Source organism: Solanum tuberosum, unplaced genomic scaffold (assembly GCF_000226075.1).
Source record: "Solanum tuberosum cultivar DM 1-3 516 R44 unplaced genomic scaffold, SolTub_3.0 scf00225, whole genome shotgun sequence".
NCBI lineage: Eukaryota > Viridiplantae > Streptophyta > Magnoliopsida > Solanales > Solanaceae > Solanum > Solanum tuberosum.
Genome location: NW_006239149.1, coordinates 857,859 through 877,442, shown reverse-complemented (window position 1 = coordinate 877,442; position 19,584 = coordinate 857,859). Strand labels below are relative to the sequence as shown.

The 19,584-nt window shown below is 31.7% G+C and overlaps 1 protein-coding gene across 2 annotated transcripts; it reads left to right on the top strand.

Annotated features, from left to right (window-relative positions):
* The first annotated feature begins 16,119 nt into the window (after positions 1-16,119).
* LOC102588389 (BURP domain-containing protein 3-like) lies at positions 16,120-19,244 on the top strand. Of its 2 annotated transcripts, none has more exons than XM_015313012.1 (3): positions 16,120-16,227; positions 16,333-16,444; positions 18,086-18,338. In XM_015313012.1, the coding sequence occupies exons 1-3, from the start codon at positions 16,186-16,188 to the stop codon at positions 18,259-18,261; spliced, it is 330 nt and encodes a 109-aa protein (XP_015168498.1). In that variant the 5' UTR covers positions 16,120-16,185; the 3' UTR covers positions 18,262-18,338. The 2 variants fall into 2 exon arrangements, with proteins under 2 accessions (XP_015168498.1, XP_015168497.1); XM_015313011.1 differs by having other exon boundaries at positions 16,121-16,227; positions 18,086-19,244.
* The last annotated feature ends 340 nt before the right edge of the window (positions 19,245-19,584 follow it).

Genomic DNA, 19,584 nt, shown 5'->3' with positions numbered 1-19,584 from the left:
TTAATTAATTGGGTTTTAAATTAAAATTTATACATATTTAATAAATTTTTTAACACAAATATATTATTTGAGCAAACAACTGAGTACTAGATTTAGTCAAATTCGTATGTGGACTTCTAGCTCTGCCCCTGTTTTTTTGAAAGCGGATAGCGAGATTACAACTTGATAACCCAATACATGAACTAGGACTGGACTCAAAACTCAACGTTGCCTCATAAAATTTACCTAAAACTTATATAAGTAGGATACACTAGTAGCACAATGTGTGTATCTCATCTTTTTGGATTTCTAAATCAGCTACTTTGTCATACACACTCTGTTGAATCTTCATTCATACTCATCTTACTAGATATACACATATGTAAAATGGATAACACAATATACATTCATATATACCATAGTGTATATCTATGTATATCCTTATATATTTCTGTTTATATCCATTTTCAAGCACCATCAAAACTCTCACAACATTATATTATTACAATGTATAATGTATTGTACACTTGTTTCACACTGTTATACGATGTATATACAACATACGTTACTGTAACAGAAGTGTTATATAATGTTACCTTTAAAAATGAGTGTGTGAAACCTTCAAAGTTACATTAACTTTTCATTGAAAGGTGGATTTGTCATATTTTAAGCTAGCATTTTACTATATATATTCTCAATTCTCAAATATTTTTGAAAAATAAGAAACGTGTCTTCTAATCATAAGTTTGGTACAAAATTATCATTTTTATAATGAACTAGACAATGCATTATCCTAAAATCATAACACGATATTTGACTTAAAACTACTAATAGCATAATTACCAGCCATTACAATTAGTCCAAGATCAATTAGTACCAAAAAAAATAATAATAACAATGATGGTAACTATCTATTCTTTAATTAATATAATCTTTCCACTTCACGACTACCATGTATTTCATATCAAATGACCAAAAAGGGTTGATAAGGAATTAGTTTGGATCACGAGCTTCTGTAAAAAATATAAAAAGGGTAACTTCAAAATTTGAAAAGAAATCGACAACTACTTTTTGGCCCAAAAATAGATTTTTAACATATTCCAGGATTTGGTTTTCAAAATCTCCCAAAAACTAAATAAATTTTATGACCAAACAAAAATTTGCCAAAAAAGATTTCAAAAAGTACTTTTAAATCTATATCAAACGAGTTAAATCATTAAAGACTTGGGGAACTTTCCCTTTAGTAACGTTGGTTTGGAAAGATGGCTAACCAACATAGTTTACTGCAGGTTCTATTAATAGGGGTCTTGCCGGACACGAACCTTATTTATTTAGTAAAGTCAAACTTCGGCGATATGATTGAGGTGACTTGTTGTGGCACGAGTGCCTTTACTAGTTTTGGGACTTGGCTTATTTTAAATCAAGATATATACTTATTTATTTTTTTGATTTTGTAGCTTTTGATATCTATCATCATTTGTTGTTTACAATGTTTCGATTGTCACATGTATTTTGTTGTTTTTGTTCCTTTCTTGGAGGCTTTGCATTGTTTAGTTGCTATGATTTCTGTATTGTTTTCTTCTTCTTTGTACTTTGTTATATTTGAGCCAAGGGTTTTTTGGAAACAATCTCTCTATCGCCACAAAATAGTAGTAAGATCTGCGTACACTCTATTCTCCCTCAAACTCCACTTGTGAGACCTCATTGAATATGTTGTTGTTGTTTATTGTTTTGATATGCCTAAAAAAAAAATTGAGACTGAAAGTGACAGGACACATGACTAGAGAGTTTAAAATTTAGTTTTACAAAAACTTAGTAAGTTTAAACTTTTAAAAGAAATATTAAATAAGTTATATATTTGAAAAAGAATTCAATTAAATGCAATCAATATTCTGGTCCGGGTAGAAATATTGTATTCCTCAACACATAATTGGTGTGATTTGAAACAAGAAAAGAATATGTGATCAATTATTTGATCAATCAATCAGACAATCACTGGTGCTATACAATTATAGAATTGCTACATGAAACTTCTCTTAGAATCATCCAAACAGTATAAATCAACTAACTATATATATGCTTTCTTACAAAACTAAATGATATGATATTATTTCACTTCACATAAAAATGAATAAACCAATTTAGTTTAAACAATCAAATACACTATTCAAAGTATAATAGTGTATAACATACAAATTTATCCATCTCCAAGCACCATTAAAACTCTCACAACATTATACAATGTATAATAGTGTATAACATATTAGGGAAAATACAATGTACAATTTCTGTTTGTATAAAGCAAGAGAGAGATTTGATATACAAATACAGATGTTTTAACTCGATTCAATTGTATACAAATTCAAATTTTATGCAGATATACAAACACAATAATTGATACATATACATAGTAGTTACATATATACAATTATCTAACCGATATACATATACAATTCACTTCTCTTCACTCTCTCGCTCACCTCTCTCCCCTCTCTCATAATCTCGCTCGTCACTCTAGCCTAACACAAAGAACATATACATATACAAACACAATTTTCATAGACACATATGCCGCGATTCATACAAATTGATGCGGTTTATACAAATCAAATGCTCCAACGCAAATAACAAAATTATAGCTATAGAGCGCTAATATAATTTTTATGTTTGTTATACCTAAAATTTATATTATTTCTGCCTTTTATTATTTTTTTATTTGCTCGAAAAAAATTGTTCCTCTGCTTAAGGGGTACACTATCAATGATGCCTAAATCTTGTTCCTATCTGTATGTCTTCGGACGAATCTTATTAAATAAACAAATATACGTACCGTTTGAAATTTTAAAAAATTGATACCTAACGTTCCGTTTGAAATAAAAAAAATTGATACCTAAAGCTCATTCGAACTTGCCTACTTTCTATGACAAAGTGTTGAGACGTACTGTAAGTGACAAGACACATTATGATTGAAAGAAAAATATATATTTAATGAATTGGTTTGTAAATGATTAAACATCACAGTGTAAACAAATAATACAAAGCATATTATAAAGGTTATGAAAAGAATACAATGATTGTTACTTATAATAAAATAAAATAAAAGGGATCACATGAATTGCATGGGAAGAGTTGTTTTGTTGTATATTTTTTCTATTCGCCATTTGATTATTGATATGATAATAAACGTACTGTAGCAAATAAATAAATAAAAAAGGGCAACTTACAGAAATTACATACTTTTAAGATAAAATTGCAATTTATCCCTTAAAATTTTATAATTACAGAAATCCCTCAAACGGATACAATAATATAAGCGCTGATACATTAATCTGATACCCGGAAAAGAAATCCATAAAGTCCTCGGTAGGATTGGCAAGATTTCGACCAGGCACGTATCGAAGGAGCAAAAGGAGGGATTTACAAGATCAAGCATAAAGCAGATGGCTCGGGAAGAGTGCATTTCCATCGCGAAAGATTCAATCCAGCCACAGGTTCCCCTACGGCTACCTTGTTACGACTTCACCAACTTTTATTGAACACTATACAATTTAGAAAAGAAGGAGCTTTGCGCAATCCATTCCGGTGGGTAACAAACCTTAAGTGGGGGCCCGTCACTTCGTTCGTACCTTCTTGGCTTAGGCTTCCAACTGAACAACATGGCTGCGCAAGATACAATAAAATAAGAGCTGATACACTAATCTGATGCGCGAGATACAATAATATAAGCGTTGATACACTAATCTGATGCGCGAAAATGAGGGATTTTGAAGATTTGTAAAACTTATAGGGGATAATGGTAATAAGTAAACTAAAATGTGATATTTCTGTAATTTTTCCAATAAAAATTACTAGTTGATCACAAGAAGCATAGGCCCAACATAGAAAATGAGTCAATTTAATAACAAATTATGCAAGTCTTATTACATAAATACATTTGTTATAATCTTATATTTTTAGGTATACGCATTAAATCTTTTGTAGTAGATTCATAATCAAAAAATTGTTTGTGATTGTTCCAGAAGAAATTAAATGAAACAAAAAATATGGTAGAACTAGGACGGTTATTGTATGAAGTCTACTCAATGCTAGATACAGAGGCACATAATAGATCGATATGAATATCATGAGTTGTTCGTAATAAAATCAATTATAGCTAATATCTTCTTCTCAATTCCTTCTTTCATAATCAGAGCTTAACTGAATTGAGTGTGAAATTTAACGAGTTTACAATATTTTAAAAGTAAAGAATTTAAATTTCAATAATCACGTATAATTACTTTTTCTTATTACCGCTCTCCCTACGTATTTTTAATACTACAAAGAAGAGTGGAAAAAACAGCACAAACAAACAAAATATGTCTTAATCATTTCAAAGAAATATGGGTACACGCATTTTTTTGGGTTCAATCTAAATCATGTTTTTTCTTTTAATTTCTTTTGTTAATTTTCTCCAAGTTTAGCTTTATTACTTAATGAACTTATTATAATTCGGTTTTCGAATACATCCCTTATATTTTGAAAATCTAATACTTATATTCTTATTCATATTCATGATGTTTTTATAATTTTATTTTGTCATCTGATTTAAATCATTCAAAAATTGCGATTATTAATTTTGAGTTAATACTATGTCGATGCCGATCCCTACAAAAAACAAAGAAATAAAAACTTTATTAGCTTATATTTATATGTTTATCAGTAATGGCTTTTTAGCTAATTAGAATAGGATCCATTAATATACGGGTAATTCAAGTTGAGTATCGTCAATTACGTTCCGTTGTAATTTGAAGCGTATAATAATTTAATATATTGCAACAAATTTAAATAATAAAAATCTTTTAGGAGGTAACAAATGATTGTAAGAAAAATATTCTTAATGAATTCATTTGTAAATAATTAAAAAAAAAAAAATTAGAGTTAAAACGAACCAAGCCTATTATAAGGTAACTAAATACGGGAATTCAATATATGTTACTTTTTTGTCCTAATTTATGTGATATAGATAAAATTTGGAGTGCCAATTAAATTTTAATATGATATTGAAATATTTAAAGTTGTTTAATTATTGTGATTTTACAGTACTTTTTACGTGATTTTTAATTTTTAAATAATATATGTTACTTCCCCGGTCTCCATTTATGTGGTTGACAAACTTTTTAGAGTTAACCAAAAATTTTATTAAATATTTTAAGTTGTTAATTATTGTGGTTTATCATATCTTTTACATAATTTTCAAATAATATATGTTACTCCTTTTGTTTCAATTTAGATGACATTGATAGAATTTTGAGAATAATTTATTTTTAATATGTCTTTTAAATTTTTAAGTTTTTAACAATTGTGATTTAGAGTACTTGTTACGTCATTTAAATAATATTTGTTACTTTTCTGTTCTAATTTATGTGGCATTGATAGAATTTTGAGATTCAACTGGATTTCTTATATGTCTTTTAAATATTTTAAGTTATTACTTATTGTAATTTATATTTTTTTATAATTTTTAATATATAACATAATGAAAAAATAAATAAGATAAATGAATTAAAATTTAAAAATATTAAGTTTCAAAAATCGAAAAGAGTCATATTTGTCCTTGTAGTACTAAGAAAAAAGTTATATTTATCATTCGTCATACTTTTTTGATATATTTGGTCTTGCCATCCAACTTTGGACACATATTTGTTCTTGGACAGTCAAGTCTCATGTCCCTCTCTTATTATCCTATGTGGCGCCTGTATGAATATATTTTATCCTAATTCAAATTTGCTCTCAATCTAATTCTTCTATCCACCCAGTATTATACCTTACCTATCAAACCCATTCAGAGGCCAAACACATATACACAACCCCTCAAACTTGTCCTCATTTTTCATTTTGGCACTTTATCTTAGTCTTGTTCCATTTTAACTCTCAAACTCCTTTTCTATGTACCATTTAAATACAAAATACTAATTTTTATGATATTTTTATTTTTATTTATGTCTTTCAATTGCAATTTTTTTAATATAAAAATTGACGTGTGTTCGTTAATTTTCATAAATAAAAATTAACAAACAAACATTGATTATTTTGAAATAATAATATCACATTTTGAGATTTTCTCTATATTTTTTCATGGATATAAATTGACGAAAGTGATTTGATTTTCTTTCTTAAGCATTTAATTAAATTAAGTAACACCACATATTTTATTTTTTTCATATAATTCTGGCTATTAGAATTTAACACAAATACTCGCTTTGTAATTTTTAATTTAACTCAATACAAAATTTTTTTTAAAAACTTATCTTCTATAAGAGTTAAAAAAAAAAGGGGGGGACTCTTGTTCATTGCCAATAGCACTACTAGAAAAATGCTAAATCTCGACAGACTTCCTCATGTAAATGGTTCTTTGAGAAAGAAGACCAACATTGTCACGCCCCGAGGCTACCCCCTTGACGTAACACGGGACCTAGGATCACGAGTGACCCAAGTTAACCCTGCGTCTGGCATATCATAAGCATACTGTAAGAGTTATGAATAAAACATGTAATGTGCGGAAGCTAAAACAATGGATAAGTGAAAGTGGGGGAAAATCCGACTAGTCTGAATATGTAAAGCATACTAAGAGTTTAGTGATAACTGAAACAACCACTTAACAACTCAAGTTGAATCTACTATTATGTCTGAAAAGCCTCTAACTGAGTTGAGTTGCTGGGACATGCCCCCCAGCTAACTCTATCAAAAATTGAATATAAAGACTAAAACGGAAAGCATGTCTATTGTCCTTGAAGCTGCTGAATGCGGACCGAGGAATCGATCTAAACGTGATCTGGATGTTAAGTACCTAATCCTACATCATGAAAAGATGCAGCGCAAAGTATGCGTCAGTACTTGAAATGTACTGAGCATGCATGATATAGATATTACGCTGAACAAATACATAAGATGAACAAAGCATAACTGAACAATGACATAATCTGACAGAGATATATATATATTGAAATATACTGAAAAGCTAAGCTAAATGCAATGACCAAGTACTAATCATGAACATAACATGTTGAAACTGAATGCTAAAATATATACTGAAAACCTGGTCAAATGCAATAGAGTCTGACTGTGGGAGCTACGGTTAACCGACATAAACCACATGAGGTAAACGTGGAGTCCGATGTATACGCCCAAAGAGAGGACCCAATATACCTTGCCAGGGGTATAAAGACATGACTAGCGTGATCACTAAATCTGATGCCCACAGAGGGGACTTATAATCTTACGGGGACACGTAGTTCTAGGACTATGAGGTACGCTGAACCCTAGTCCAACAACTGAATATGTATATGACCGAATGTAACTGAAATACTGAATAGCTCAAAATACTGACATGCTAACTGAGAATGCAACATCTATGTACTGACAATATGACATTCGAATTGGGAGCATGATTATCTATTTTGACTGACCTAGCAAGTATAATTCATGAACTAAGAGAATTTATACAAACTAGGATTCAGAGTTTTATACAAGGAATTAAGCAAACTTTCCAAGAAAACATGCTATTTCGATAAAAGATTCTACAACAGATAAATCACAACAATTATCTAAGGTTTTTACAAACCCTAGGTCTAAATAAGATATAGAGAATCAAGAAATTGACTGAATTCTAAGGACCTATTGGATGAAAGGAATCTATTAGTGAAATCCCACATACCTGGTGACGAAATCTACGGAGAAATCCTTCAATTTCGGGGTTGAAACTTAAAGAAAACCTTTTGATTATTCTTGGGAAACAGGCGCATCTTTCTTCTCTTTTTTGCTCTAAGTTTTGATGATTTTTGGTGAATAAATGTATTGGGTAGGTTCTGATTAGATTACTAGGCTTAAACTGAGTAAAACGACATAGTTTAAATGTCCAACACATAGGGGAAAATACCAAAACGACCCTGACTTAAAAGCTAATGAAGGCCAACCACGGAGCCACTGACGGACCGTCAAAGGGACCACGACCCGTCAAGTGGGTCGTGGTTTTTGGCCAGTGCTTACTGGTCCCTGGCACCCCCAACTACGGTCCACTTCACGGACAGTGTGAAGGACCACAGATTGTGAAGGCCACCGTGGTTCTTCACCTGGAGGCTGGGTCTACTGGTGTAGGTTGATGAGCCATACCACAGCCCGTGTGGGGATCTACGGCCCGTAGAAGGCTCTCTAGTCCACCACTTCTGGGTGGGTGTGAACCATGATGAGGGCAATGGGTCGTGGTCCTAATCACGACCCGTGAAATCCTCTGCGGTTCACCTTTTCCTATTGTTTAGTCTGAGTTTGATTTCTGAGGTGTTACAATATCTCCCCCTTGGGAACATTCGTCCTTGAATGAAGTCTAAACAAGCTGAGTATGGAGGGAAAGAGCTGCAATCCCTACCACTAATTACTAGAAACTGATATCTAACTAATCGAGTTCCAAGAACATGCAAATATGAAGAAATACAAAAACAACTGAAGGAACAAGACACTAAGACTGATTTTACACAAGAGTAAACTGAGAGACTGGAGAGGAACTATTACCTGAAGTTGGAACGAAATCGGAAGGAAAGAGGTGAGGATACTTAGCCATCATGGTTGCTTCTGCTTTCCAAGTAGCTCTCTCTACAGACTGACTCCTCCACAAACTTTTCACTGAAGTGACTTCCTTATTTCTCAACTACGAACCTGACGGTCAAGAATTTCAACTGACACTTCTTTATAAGTGAGACTATTCTTCACAGCCACACTCTCTAATGGTACTATTGATGTCGAATCACCCACACAATTCTTCAACAGGGAAATGTGAAAGACTGGATGAACCGTTGTTAGTTCTGCTGACAACACTAACTCATAAGCCACCTTGTCAACCCTTTTCAGGATTCTATAAGGACCTACATATCTAGGACTGAGCTTCCATGTCTTGCCAAATCTCATTACCCCCTTCATAGGTGACACCTTCAGAAAAACCCAATCATCGATTTCGAACTCTAAGTCTTTTCTGCTTACATCTGCATAGGACTTCTGGCAACTCTGAGTTGTCTTTAGTCTATCTATAAAGAGCTGAACTTTCTCTGTAGCCTCATGAACCGAATCTGGCCCAATCAAGGTTGTTTCACTTACTTCAAACTAACCAACTGGGGACCTGTATCTATGCTCATATAGTGCCTCATACGGGGACATCTGAATACTAGACTGGTAGCTATTATTACAGTCGAACTCTATGAGAGGTAGGTGATCATCCCAACTACCCTTGAAATTGATCACACAAGCTCTCAAGATGTCCTCTAAGGTCTGAATGGTACGCTCTGCCTTACCATCCGTTTGTGGATGAAATGATGTACTGAGATTTACATGAGTACCAAGACCTTTCTAAAATGACTTCCAAAAAATGAGAGGTAAACTGAAGACCTCTATATGAGATGATAGATAAGGGAACCCCATGTAACCTGACTATCTCATTGATGTAGAGTTTGACGTAGTCCTCAGCTGAATCTGTAGTCTAGATATCCAAGATGTGAGCAGACTTAAAAGTTTTGTCCACTATCACCCAATAGAGTCATGTTGTCTGCGAGTACGATTTTAACCTGTAATGAAGTCCATGTTTATTACTTCTCACTTCCATGTAGGAATTTTAATCTCTTGAGTAATACCTCCTGGTTTATGATGTTCTACCATAACCTGTTGACAATTAGGACATTTAGCCCTAAAATCTGCTATATCCCTTTTCATTCCGTTCCATCAAAAGACTTCTCGTAAATCACGATACATCTTAGTGGCACCTAGATGAATGGAATATCTGGAATTATGGGCTTCTGTAAGGATCTGCTTCCTCAACTCACCCATATTAGGGACCCATAAGCGACCCTGGTAACGAAGCACACCATCTCCCCCTAGGGAGAAAACCTCAACTTTCTGCTCATGAACTGCATCTTTCAACTGAAGTAGTATATGATCACTATCTTGTTTTTCCTTAACCTCCACTACTAATAAAGATTCTAACCCATTCTGAACTATTACACCCTCTTCTAATGTGTCTGTAAGGCAAACTCCTAAGCGAGCAAGTCGGTGGACATCTTTGGCTAGCTCTTTCTTTTCCTCTTCAACATGTGCTACACTTACCATAGACAGTCTGCTGAGAGCGTCAGTCACTACATTAGCCTTTCCAGGATGGTAAAGCACATTCATGTCATAGTCCTTAAGGAATTCAAGTCATCTCCTCTAGTGAAGATTTAACTCATTCTAGGTGAACACATCAATATGAACAATATACAAATAGTGTCTCCAAATCATTAGGGCAAATACTACGTCTACAAGTTTGAGGTCATGAGTCAGGTAGTTCTTCTCATAAACCTTAAGTTGTCTAGAAGCATAAGTTATGACCTTACCTCGCTGCATCAACACACAACCTAGGCTGAACCTGGATGCATCACAATAAATCACATAATCGTCTGAACCATCTGGTAAAGTCAAGACAAGAGTTGTAGTCAACCTAGTCTTCAGTTTTGAGAAGTTTTTCTCACACTCATTTGACCACCGAAACTTGACCTTCTTCTTAGTCAACTTGGTCAATGGGGAAGCTATGGACGAAAATCATTCAACAAATCTCCTATAATAATCGGCCAAATCCAAGAAACTTCTGCTATCTGAATATGTATATGACTGAATGTAACTGAAATACTGAATAGCTCAAAATACTGACATGCTAACTGAGAATGCAACATCTATGTACTGACAATGTGACATTCAAACCCAGAGCATGATTTTCTGTTTTGACTGACTTAGCAAGTATAATTCATGAACTAAGAAAATTTATATAAACTAGGGTTTTGAGTTTCATACAAGGAATTAAGCAAACTTTCCAAGAAAACATGCTATTTCGATTAAAGATTCTACAACAGCTAAATCCCAATAATTCTCCGAGGTTTTTACAAACCCTAGGTCTAAACAAGATATAGAGAATCAAGGAACTGACTAAATTCTAGGGACCTAGTGGATGAAAGGAATACACTAGTGAAATTCCACATACCTAGTGACGAAATCTACGGAGAAATCCTTCGATTTCGGGGCTGAAACTTGAAGCGAACCTTCTGATTGTTCTTGGGAAACTGGCTCCTCTTTCTTCTTTTTTTTGCTCTAAGTTTGGATGATATTTGGTGAATAAATGTGTTGGGTAGGTTCTGATTAGATTACTAGGCTTAAACTGAGTAAAACTACGTAGTTTAGGTGTTAAACGACATAGTTTAAATGTCAATGCATAGGGGGGAAAATCAAAACGACCCTGACTTAAAAGCTAACGGAGGCCAATCACAGAGCCACTGACAGACCGTCAAAGGGACCACGGCCCGTCAAGTGCGTTGTGGTTCTTGGCCAGTGCTTACTGGTCCTTGGTACCCCCCAACTATGGTCCACTTCATGGACCGTGTGAAGGACCATGGACCGTGAATGACAGCGCGGTTCTTCACCTAGGGGTTGGGGTCTACTGGTGAAGGTTGGCGAGCTACACCACGGCCCGTAGAGGGCTCCGTGGTCCACCACTTCTGGGTGGGCGTGAACCATGATGAGGGTAACGGGTCATGGTCCTGATCACAACCCGTGAAGCCCTCCGTGGTTTACCTTTTTTTGATGTTTAGTTTGAGTCTGATTTCTGAGGTATTACAAACACAATGTCGTCAGTTATTTTTCATGCAAAAAATACATAAAAATTCTAAAAAGTTTTTTTTTAAAAAAAATTAATTAATGTTTGTATGTTAATGTTTAATTTTTTTACGAAAATTAACGAAACCACATCAATTTTTAAAATAAAAAAACTGTAATTGAAGAGCATAAATAAAAACAAAGAAATTATAAAAATAATATTTCGTGTTTAAATGGGGTTGTATATGTGTTTGGCTCCATTAAAACCCATTCTTAATATTATTTTTTTTTCATAACATTGATACACAACAATATGAAAAAGATTCACAACCAAATTGTTACTATTATTCTCTTCATTAGCATTAGCTTCATTCACGACCTCTTTATTCTCTGCAAACTCTAAGCAACCGAAATGTAAATATGTATGTCAATTTTGTTATCAATGGACATATGCATTTTGTGAATCTTGCAATTAAAATGGCGCGATCCTAATTTATTAAAATAAAGGGATCACGAGAAATGCATGGGCAAGATTGTATTATTGCCATTTATGGGCTATTTATTATTCTAATAGCCAAATACATATTTTTTCAACAAAATGAACATTATTATTATTGCATATGACAATGCCATGCGGCCCATGCCATTATAAAATTATATGAGGACGCAGTTTTCGAAAAATCATACTTGTGATAATAATTTTAAGGGGAAGGAACTGATATACTATTTTTAACTTTGCAATTTACGGAATATTTTTTGTTATAAAATGATTAATATATTATAATTAACTTTTTTATTAATGGTAAAAATGAAAGAACTTAAAAGAAAGGTTAAAGCCATTTTTGCAAAATTACCTAATTATATAAATATCTCCGCTATATTTTGTTAAATTTATTATACTTTAATATAATTACATAATCTCTCTTTTTCTACTCTCCTCTCCCCTTAATCTTTTTTTCTCTCCTTGTTCTGCTACGTAATTGATATTGGATAATTATTAAAGGGCTACTAATTAAGGAATAATTATTCCAGACACATATCTCTATGTATAAATATATGTATCTCGATTATTGTATCTTCGTTTTCATCTTTTTCTAAGTATGTATCTATAAAAAAAAATACACTAAATATATCACAATTTTGATACTTTGATACCAGATAGATGTGTTTATACACAGATACATCCTTTTCAAAAAGTTGGAAACTTATAATTTAACTCTCAACAAATACGTATGCAATATTTACTACAAAGAAGAGTGGAAAAAAAATACAAACAAACAAAATATGTCTTAATCCTTTCGAGGAAATATGGGTACACAAATATCTTAGTGTGTTTTGGGTTCCATTTAAATCATCTTTTTTTTAAAATTTCTTTTGTTAATTTTCTCCAAGTTTAGCTTTATCACTTAATGAACTTATTATGATTCGATTTTTAAACACTTCTTAATATTTTAAAACTAAATATTTATATTCTTATTCATATCATATAGTTTTTTATAATTTTACTTTGCCATCTGATTTAAATCATTCAAGAATTGTGATTATTAATTTTGAGATGATGTTTCGTCTTTGTCAATGTCAATCCCTACAAAAATAGAAAATAAAGACTTTATTAGCTTTATTTGTATGTTTATCATGGCTTTTAGCTAACTAGAATAGGATCCTTGCGATTCCAATCGTTGTGAGTGACACCCACTTTAAATCACCTTGTGAGAGAATCAACTACTAATTCAAAACAACCCAACACCATAAATAAGAGAAGTTCATCATATAAAACTAATGAAAATAAATTAGTCAACTAAAGAATTGAGTTCCCTTAAACTCGATTCAATAATCCAAAAACATTTAATGCGGAAAAACAATCCCTAAGAATTGAAAATCATCATAGCAAAACTCTAAATAGTCAGACTGAAAATGCAACTCCGAAACCAACATAAAACTAAAATTTATGTCCGTGTCTGAAAAGATGAACAAGAAAATACAGAAAAATTCATGAAAATCTATAAAAGATATAACTCACCCTTGAATCAAGAATTAGGTTTCCCTTAAATATTGAACCAGAGTTAAATAATACAAATCTTTTAGGAGGTAGGTAACAAATGATTGTAAGAAAAATATATACTTAATGAATTGGCTTATAAATAATTAAAAATTAGAGTGAAAACGAACCAAGCCTATTATAAAGTTGAAAAGATTGCAAACATTATAACTTAGTAAAATAAAGAGATCACGAGAAACCCGTGGAAAGGATTATATGATTGCCATTTGTGGGGTACATTCTAGATTTGTTTAATAAAATGAACATTATTATTAATTAGTGCACATTGAATTATAAAATCATAGTTGAAGGGTTGTGATATTTTATGTGTTATATAGTGTCGATAAAATAAGTTGATATTATGATAATTCATTCGATTCGTTTATATTTCAGTGGATCGGATGGATAATTTTTAAAATTTTAATTCATATTCTATGCATAAAATTATGAATATTCATGAATAAAATATGAATTAGCCTAATGAATTCAGTTTTCGACTTTCATTCACTTATAGTTCATGATTTTATATCTTTCCTTTCTGTTTTCAAAAAAAAATAAAAAAAATCTTCTATCTATTACATACTTAAATACCATTTGCAAGTATAACAAATTTATGACTGTCAAGTTTTGTATGGGTTACTTTTCATCACAATATAGAGTAACTCATCAGTAACTGAAATTGCATTTAAAAACTTGTTGATAAGTATGAATTTTTCAATCAATAATTTTGAGTTAATATATACAATAATATGGGTTACTTTTTGTTGTAATATTTTTGTTAATATATATTAGATGTATATTGAATGTCTACATCTACATTTTTCTTGTTAAAAGCTAAAGTACATAACTTTGTTAATATTAAATATACATTTATTTTGTTAACTATAATTATATTTTTCTATTGTTTAATTTTATATTAGATAATAAATAATATAGTGTAAAGTGAACAAATCATGTATTAATGTTGATATTGCTTAAAATAAATAAAGCATGTTTACTCTTAAAATGCAATTTTCATCTACTTCAAAATTCAGACTATGATAAATATTTTTCCCTTATTATTACGTAAATTTATTTTAGGCGGAATGACCTGGGAGACCCTCGAACTTGGCTCCGTTTGTAAGTTGGACCCTTGTACTTCTGACTTTGCCAACTGAACCCTTAAACTCATTCAAACACAATATTTTAAACCTCTTTCTCATCAGATGTGTGTGCATGTATTACACTTGTTTTACACATAAAATTCCACGTCATTTTTTAATGACACATCAATATTATTATTATTTTTCAATAACATGTCAAAAATTAAATATTTAAAAATAAATAATATTTTTTTAAAATGGTGTAATTTTTTTCTCTCTCTATACTCATTTTCCATATTCCCTCTTCATATTCTTCCTCCGCACCCTCTACCCTTCATCCCAAAAATAAAAATCACCATTTCTCGTCTTCCTCACGCTCAAAAATTTTCTCAATAACAAAATGTGATAGATTATAAGTAGCTCTTACGCATGCTTTTGGATTCTACTTATTTAGATTTGGCAAAAAGATATATCAAGAAAACTTTAAATTAAAAATATATATATATATGTTTATAAGTAAATTCAAACAATAGATCTTGAAAACGCAAGTTTTAAAAAAAGTGAATGAGATATTGGGGGGGTGGGGGGTCTGGGGTTGAAAAGAAGAGGAAAAAGGTGGGGCTGAAGAAGAATAAGAAGAGAGAAGGGGTGGGGGTGGCGATGGGTTGCGTGGGCTGAAGAAGGAGTTCTTGATTATTTTTTAAAATTTATTATTATTGCTTTGTCTGAGATTTTTAAAATAAAAAAAATGTATTCACTTGCTTCAAACCTCGTGTGATCACGCGTTTGTTCAACTCAGCCATTTTAATATTACATAAGTTCGGTCAATGGTCAGAGGAGTTTAAAAAATAGAGTATCATATTTAAGGGTTCATTTGGCAAAGTAACGAGTATAAGGGTTCAACTGACAAACAGATACAAGTACAGGGGCCTCTCAGATTATTTCGCTTTTATTTTATATTGAAAAGTTATAAAAAAAAAAGTTTATTATGACTTTTATATATAATAAAACTAAATAAGATAATTTCAACATTTCTCATCCAAAAGAAGATTAAAGTATTTCCTTAATATTAAGTTCTAAAATAAAATATTGTTTACTTATGAAAATATGAATCAATGTTTCTTTTATCCAATACACCATATAAAATATGGACAATTTAAATTATTAACTGTTTATATTGACTCGTTTTTATCTGTCTAAATTTGACTCAATTTTGTCCATTTGTCAGTTGTCACCATTAGTTACAGAGAATAAATTCAGCATGAGGGGGAGTGTGTGTACTGTGTACATATCTCAAATTATTTAATTATAAGATAAGATAACTATATAATTTAATATTTATTACATATTTCCATAAAGGCACTTGTTTAACCCCTATAAATTGGCTACCAATTTCCTAACAATCATATCCCATAGCCAAACATTATATTGTGTGCAAATACATTTACAATGGAGTTGCATCACCAATATTATTTCTTCACACTTTTCTCTGTGAGTAAAATAATATTTAATTTATTTTTAATCTTCAATTGAAAAAAAAAATTAAGTAGATTATAGATGAACAATTAATTAATTGATTGTTGTTGTTGTGTTTAGGTAATTTTTGTGGCAAGTCATGCAGCAAATTTATCTCCTGAGGTGTATTGGAGAGTCAAATTGCCTAATACTCCCATGCCCACACCTATCAAAGATGCACTACACATTTCTGGTAAGATTCATTAAACAGAGAAAAATGATTTTACTATTTATATTATATTAAATAGAGAAGGGCTTAAAATGTCTCTCAACTATTTTTCAAATAAATATATTGTTTATTTTCTTTTTAACACATTTTTTCTAATAATTTTTTTTAAATTAGCAAATGTTTATCTTACTTCAATTCAGAAAATAAAATAAACAATGAAAATATTTCTAATTTTATTATAATTATTTTTTATCGTTATATAAATATAAATAAATGATGGATATACTATGATCTTATATATATGACATATATTATCCGTCGAAAGGGTACATGAAGGTATTCTATTTTAATTGATAAAATGAGATTAAGAAGAAAAAAAATATTTCTTACATTTTCCTTTGTTAAAGTGATTTTAAAAGAAAGAAAACAAGAACATGGTTCTTTAATAATATTTTAATTAGGACTGAGATGTGTTTAAAAAGAAAAAAAATATATGTATTTGGAAAATGGTATTTTTGACCAATTTAGTAATTATAGGGGCATTTCTGGACCAAAGTATTGACCGCAAGACATTTTTTAACCAAAGTATTGATGGCAACGGCATTTTTTAGCGAAACTATAAACGGATGAAATTTTGTTCCTTTCACAAAGTTTAAGGGCATTTTTTATCCTTTTTCCTTTTATATATTAAGTTATTTTATTACTAAACAAACATGAAAATGATAGCTATTTCTATTTAGCGACAAATTAATAACGAGTTATTAAAAAGAGTTCTTAGCTCCGAAAATTTTGACGATGGATGAATAATGAAGTTCATAGTTAAATTCATTTTTTTTCTCTTGTAGTATTTGTTGTTAAATGAGGTATGCATTTTGGTCGCGTGCATAGTCTACCAAATAAATCCATATTCTACCAAATAATTAGGATATGTTTAAACTTTATAAAAATAAATTTAAAAATATATATCGGGTTGTATTTAATAAATTTACCCTATCGTATGATTTAGATTTCTCTATGAGTCTCATCTTGATTAATAGCTTTCCACTTGTTTATATGATTTAAATTTCTCTTATTTACTTAATTTGTTTTTCACATTGTAGAATAGTGGGATAAATCTCTATAGAAATTTAGCGAAATTTTACCAAAGTTATATGCAAGTACCAATGATTTCATTTTCGAACTTTTAGTTGTGAATTTTAATGACATATAAAAATATATATTAAAAATTAACTTAATCATACTGATACTAAAGAAAAATCGGGGTGATTGAATGGTATTGAAAGTCCCACTTTGGTTATAAAAATAGACCAATCAAAAAAAAGGTATAAACACTAAAATAACTAGTTGAACCGAACGATTGACAGCCCTAATCTTTTGACATACAAACAAAAAAATAAAAACAAAATTTTCTCATGTTCTTCCAATTCATTAAAAATCAAAAGTACAAAAAGTTGAGGTAGTATGAAAGGGATGTATTGATTGCAGTAAAATAGAGGGAAGATGAAGCACCTAATTGAAAAGTAAATAAATCTAAGAGCTTTTCAATCGTTTGTTTAAAATACGCACCATTTGAAGGCATATTGCTTGCCTGTAATGTTGTTCCATAAGGAAAAAAAGATCTAATTAATACTAAGGTCTTTTGTTTTCGAATACTTTTGTTGGCAGAGAACGAGCTTCAGAAAGTACGCCAACCATTTGGAGTGGGTAGATGGTACAATGATGCCTCCGAGAACGAGCTTCACAAAGTACGCCAACCATTTGGAGTGTTTGGATGGTATCAGGCTGCCTCCGAGAATGAGCTTCACAAAGTACGTCAACCATATGGAGTGTTTGGATGGTAAAATGATGCTGCTAAGAAAGATCTTAATGACAATCACCCAGTGACGCCATACTTCTTTGAAACAGATTTACATCAAGGGAAAAAAATGAATCTTCAGTCTCTCAAAAACTACAATCCAGCACCCATTTTGCCACGCAAAGTTGTAGATTCCATCGCTTTCTCATCGGACAAAATTGAGGAAATTCTTAATCACTTCTCTGTTGATAAGGACTCAGAACGTGCTAAAGACATCAAGAAAACAATCAAAACGTGTGAAGAGCCTGCGGGTAACGGAGAGGTAAAACATTGTGCCACTTCTTTGGAATCTATGATTGATTTCACCTTATCTCACCTGGGAACAAACAATATTATAGCAATGTCCACTGAAGTAGAGAAGGAAACTCCAGAGGTGCAAGCATATACCATCGAAAAAGTGGAAGAGAAAGCAAATGGCAAAGGTGTTGTATGTCACAAAGTAGCTTACCCATATGCAGTACACTTTTGCCATGATGTAGGAAGCACTAGGACATTTATGGTGTCTATGGTGGGTGCTGATGGAACAAAAGTTAATGCAGTATCAGTCTGCCATGAGGATACTGCATCCATGAACCCTAAGGCATTGCCTTTTCAGTTGCTCAACGTTAAGCCTGGAGACAAGCCTATTTGCCATTTCACTTTGGACGATCAAATTGCCCTGTTTCCTTCTCAAAACGCAGTTCTTCAAGTGGCTGAAAACTAACATGAAGAACGTTCAGTCATTACCTGCTCCTTTGTTGCAATAGTCCCAATGCTTCATCTGAAAATGTATCTCCCTGATGTAAATACTGTTTATTGCAATGTTTTGTGTAATAATGCTTGCCCTGATGCAAGTACTGTTTAACTGTGTTAATCACAGTTCATCATGCACGTTGTTTGCATGTGTGGATGAAAATGTTTGGCTTGTATTTCAAATATGGTTGATGAATATATGTGGTAATGGAGATTATGACATCTTGTTTTCAAATAGATTTAAGAGTCTTTCTTGCAATATTCCTCAACACAGAATCAAGGGACTATGTAGAGTGAATTGGTGTAATTTGAAATAGAAAAGAATAAGTGGTCAGTTGTCTCAGTTCGGGTTACAATACAAGCAATCGAACACTACCACAAGCAGATTCGCCTTACCATCAAAACTCCTCTGATTGTCTCCCTCGAGCACCAAGCAGATTCAATGTGCCAGAAATTTTATCCATGTATCTTTCCGATACAAACACCACAAGCAAATTCAAAGTGCCAGAATTTTTATCCATGCACCTCTCCAATACAATTTTCATGTCTCCTCTGCAGGATCGATCATTAACCAAAT

What these genes read in the sequence shown, in the direction of transcription:
- LOC102588389 (XM_015313011.1), top strand. Translation starts at nt 18,346, where the DNA reads ATGAATCTTCAGTCTCTCAAAAACTACAATCCAGCACCCATTTTGCCA.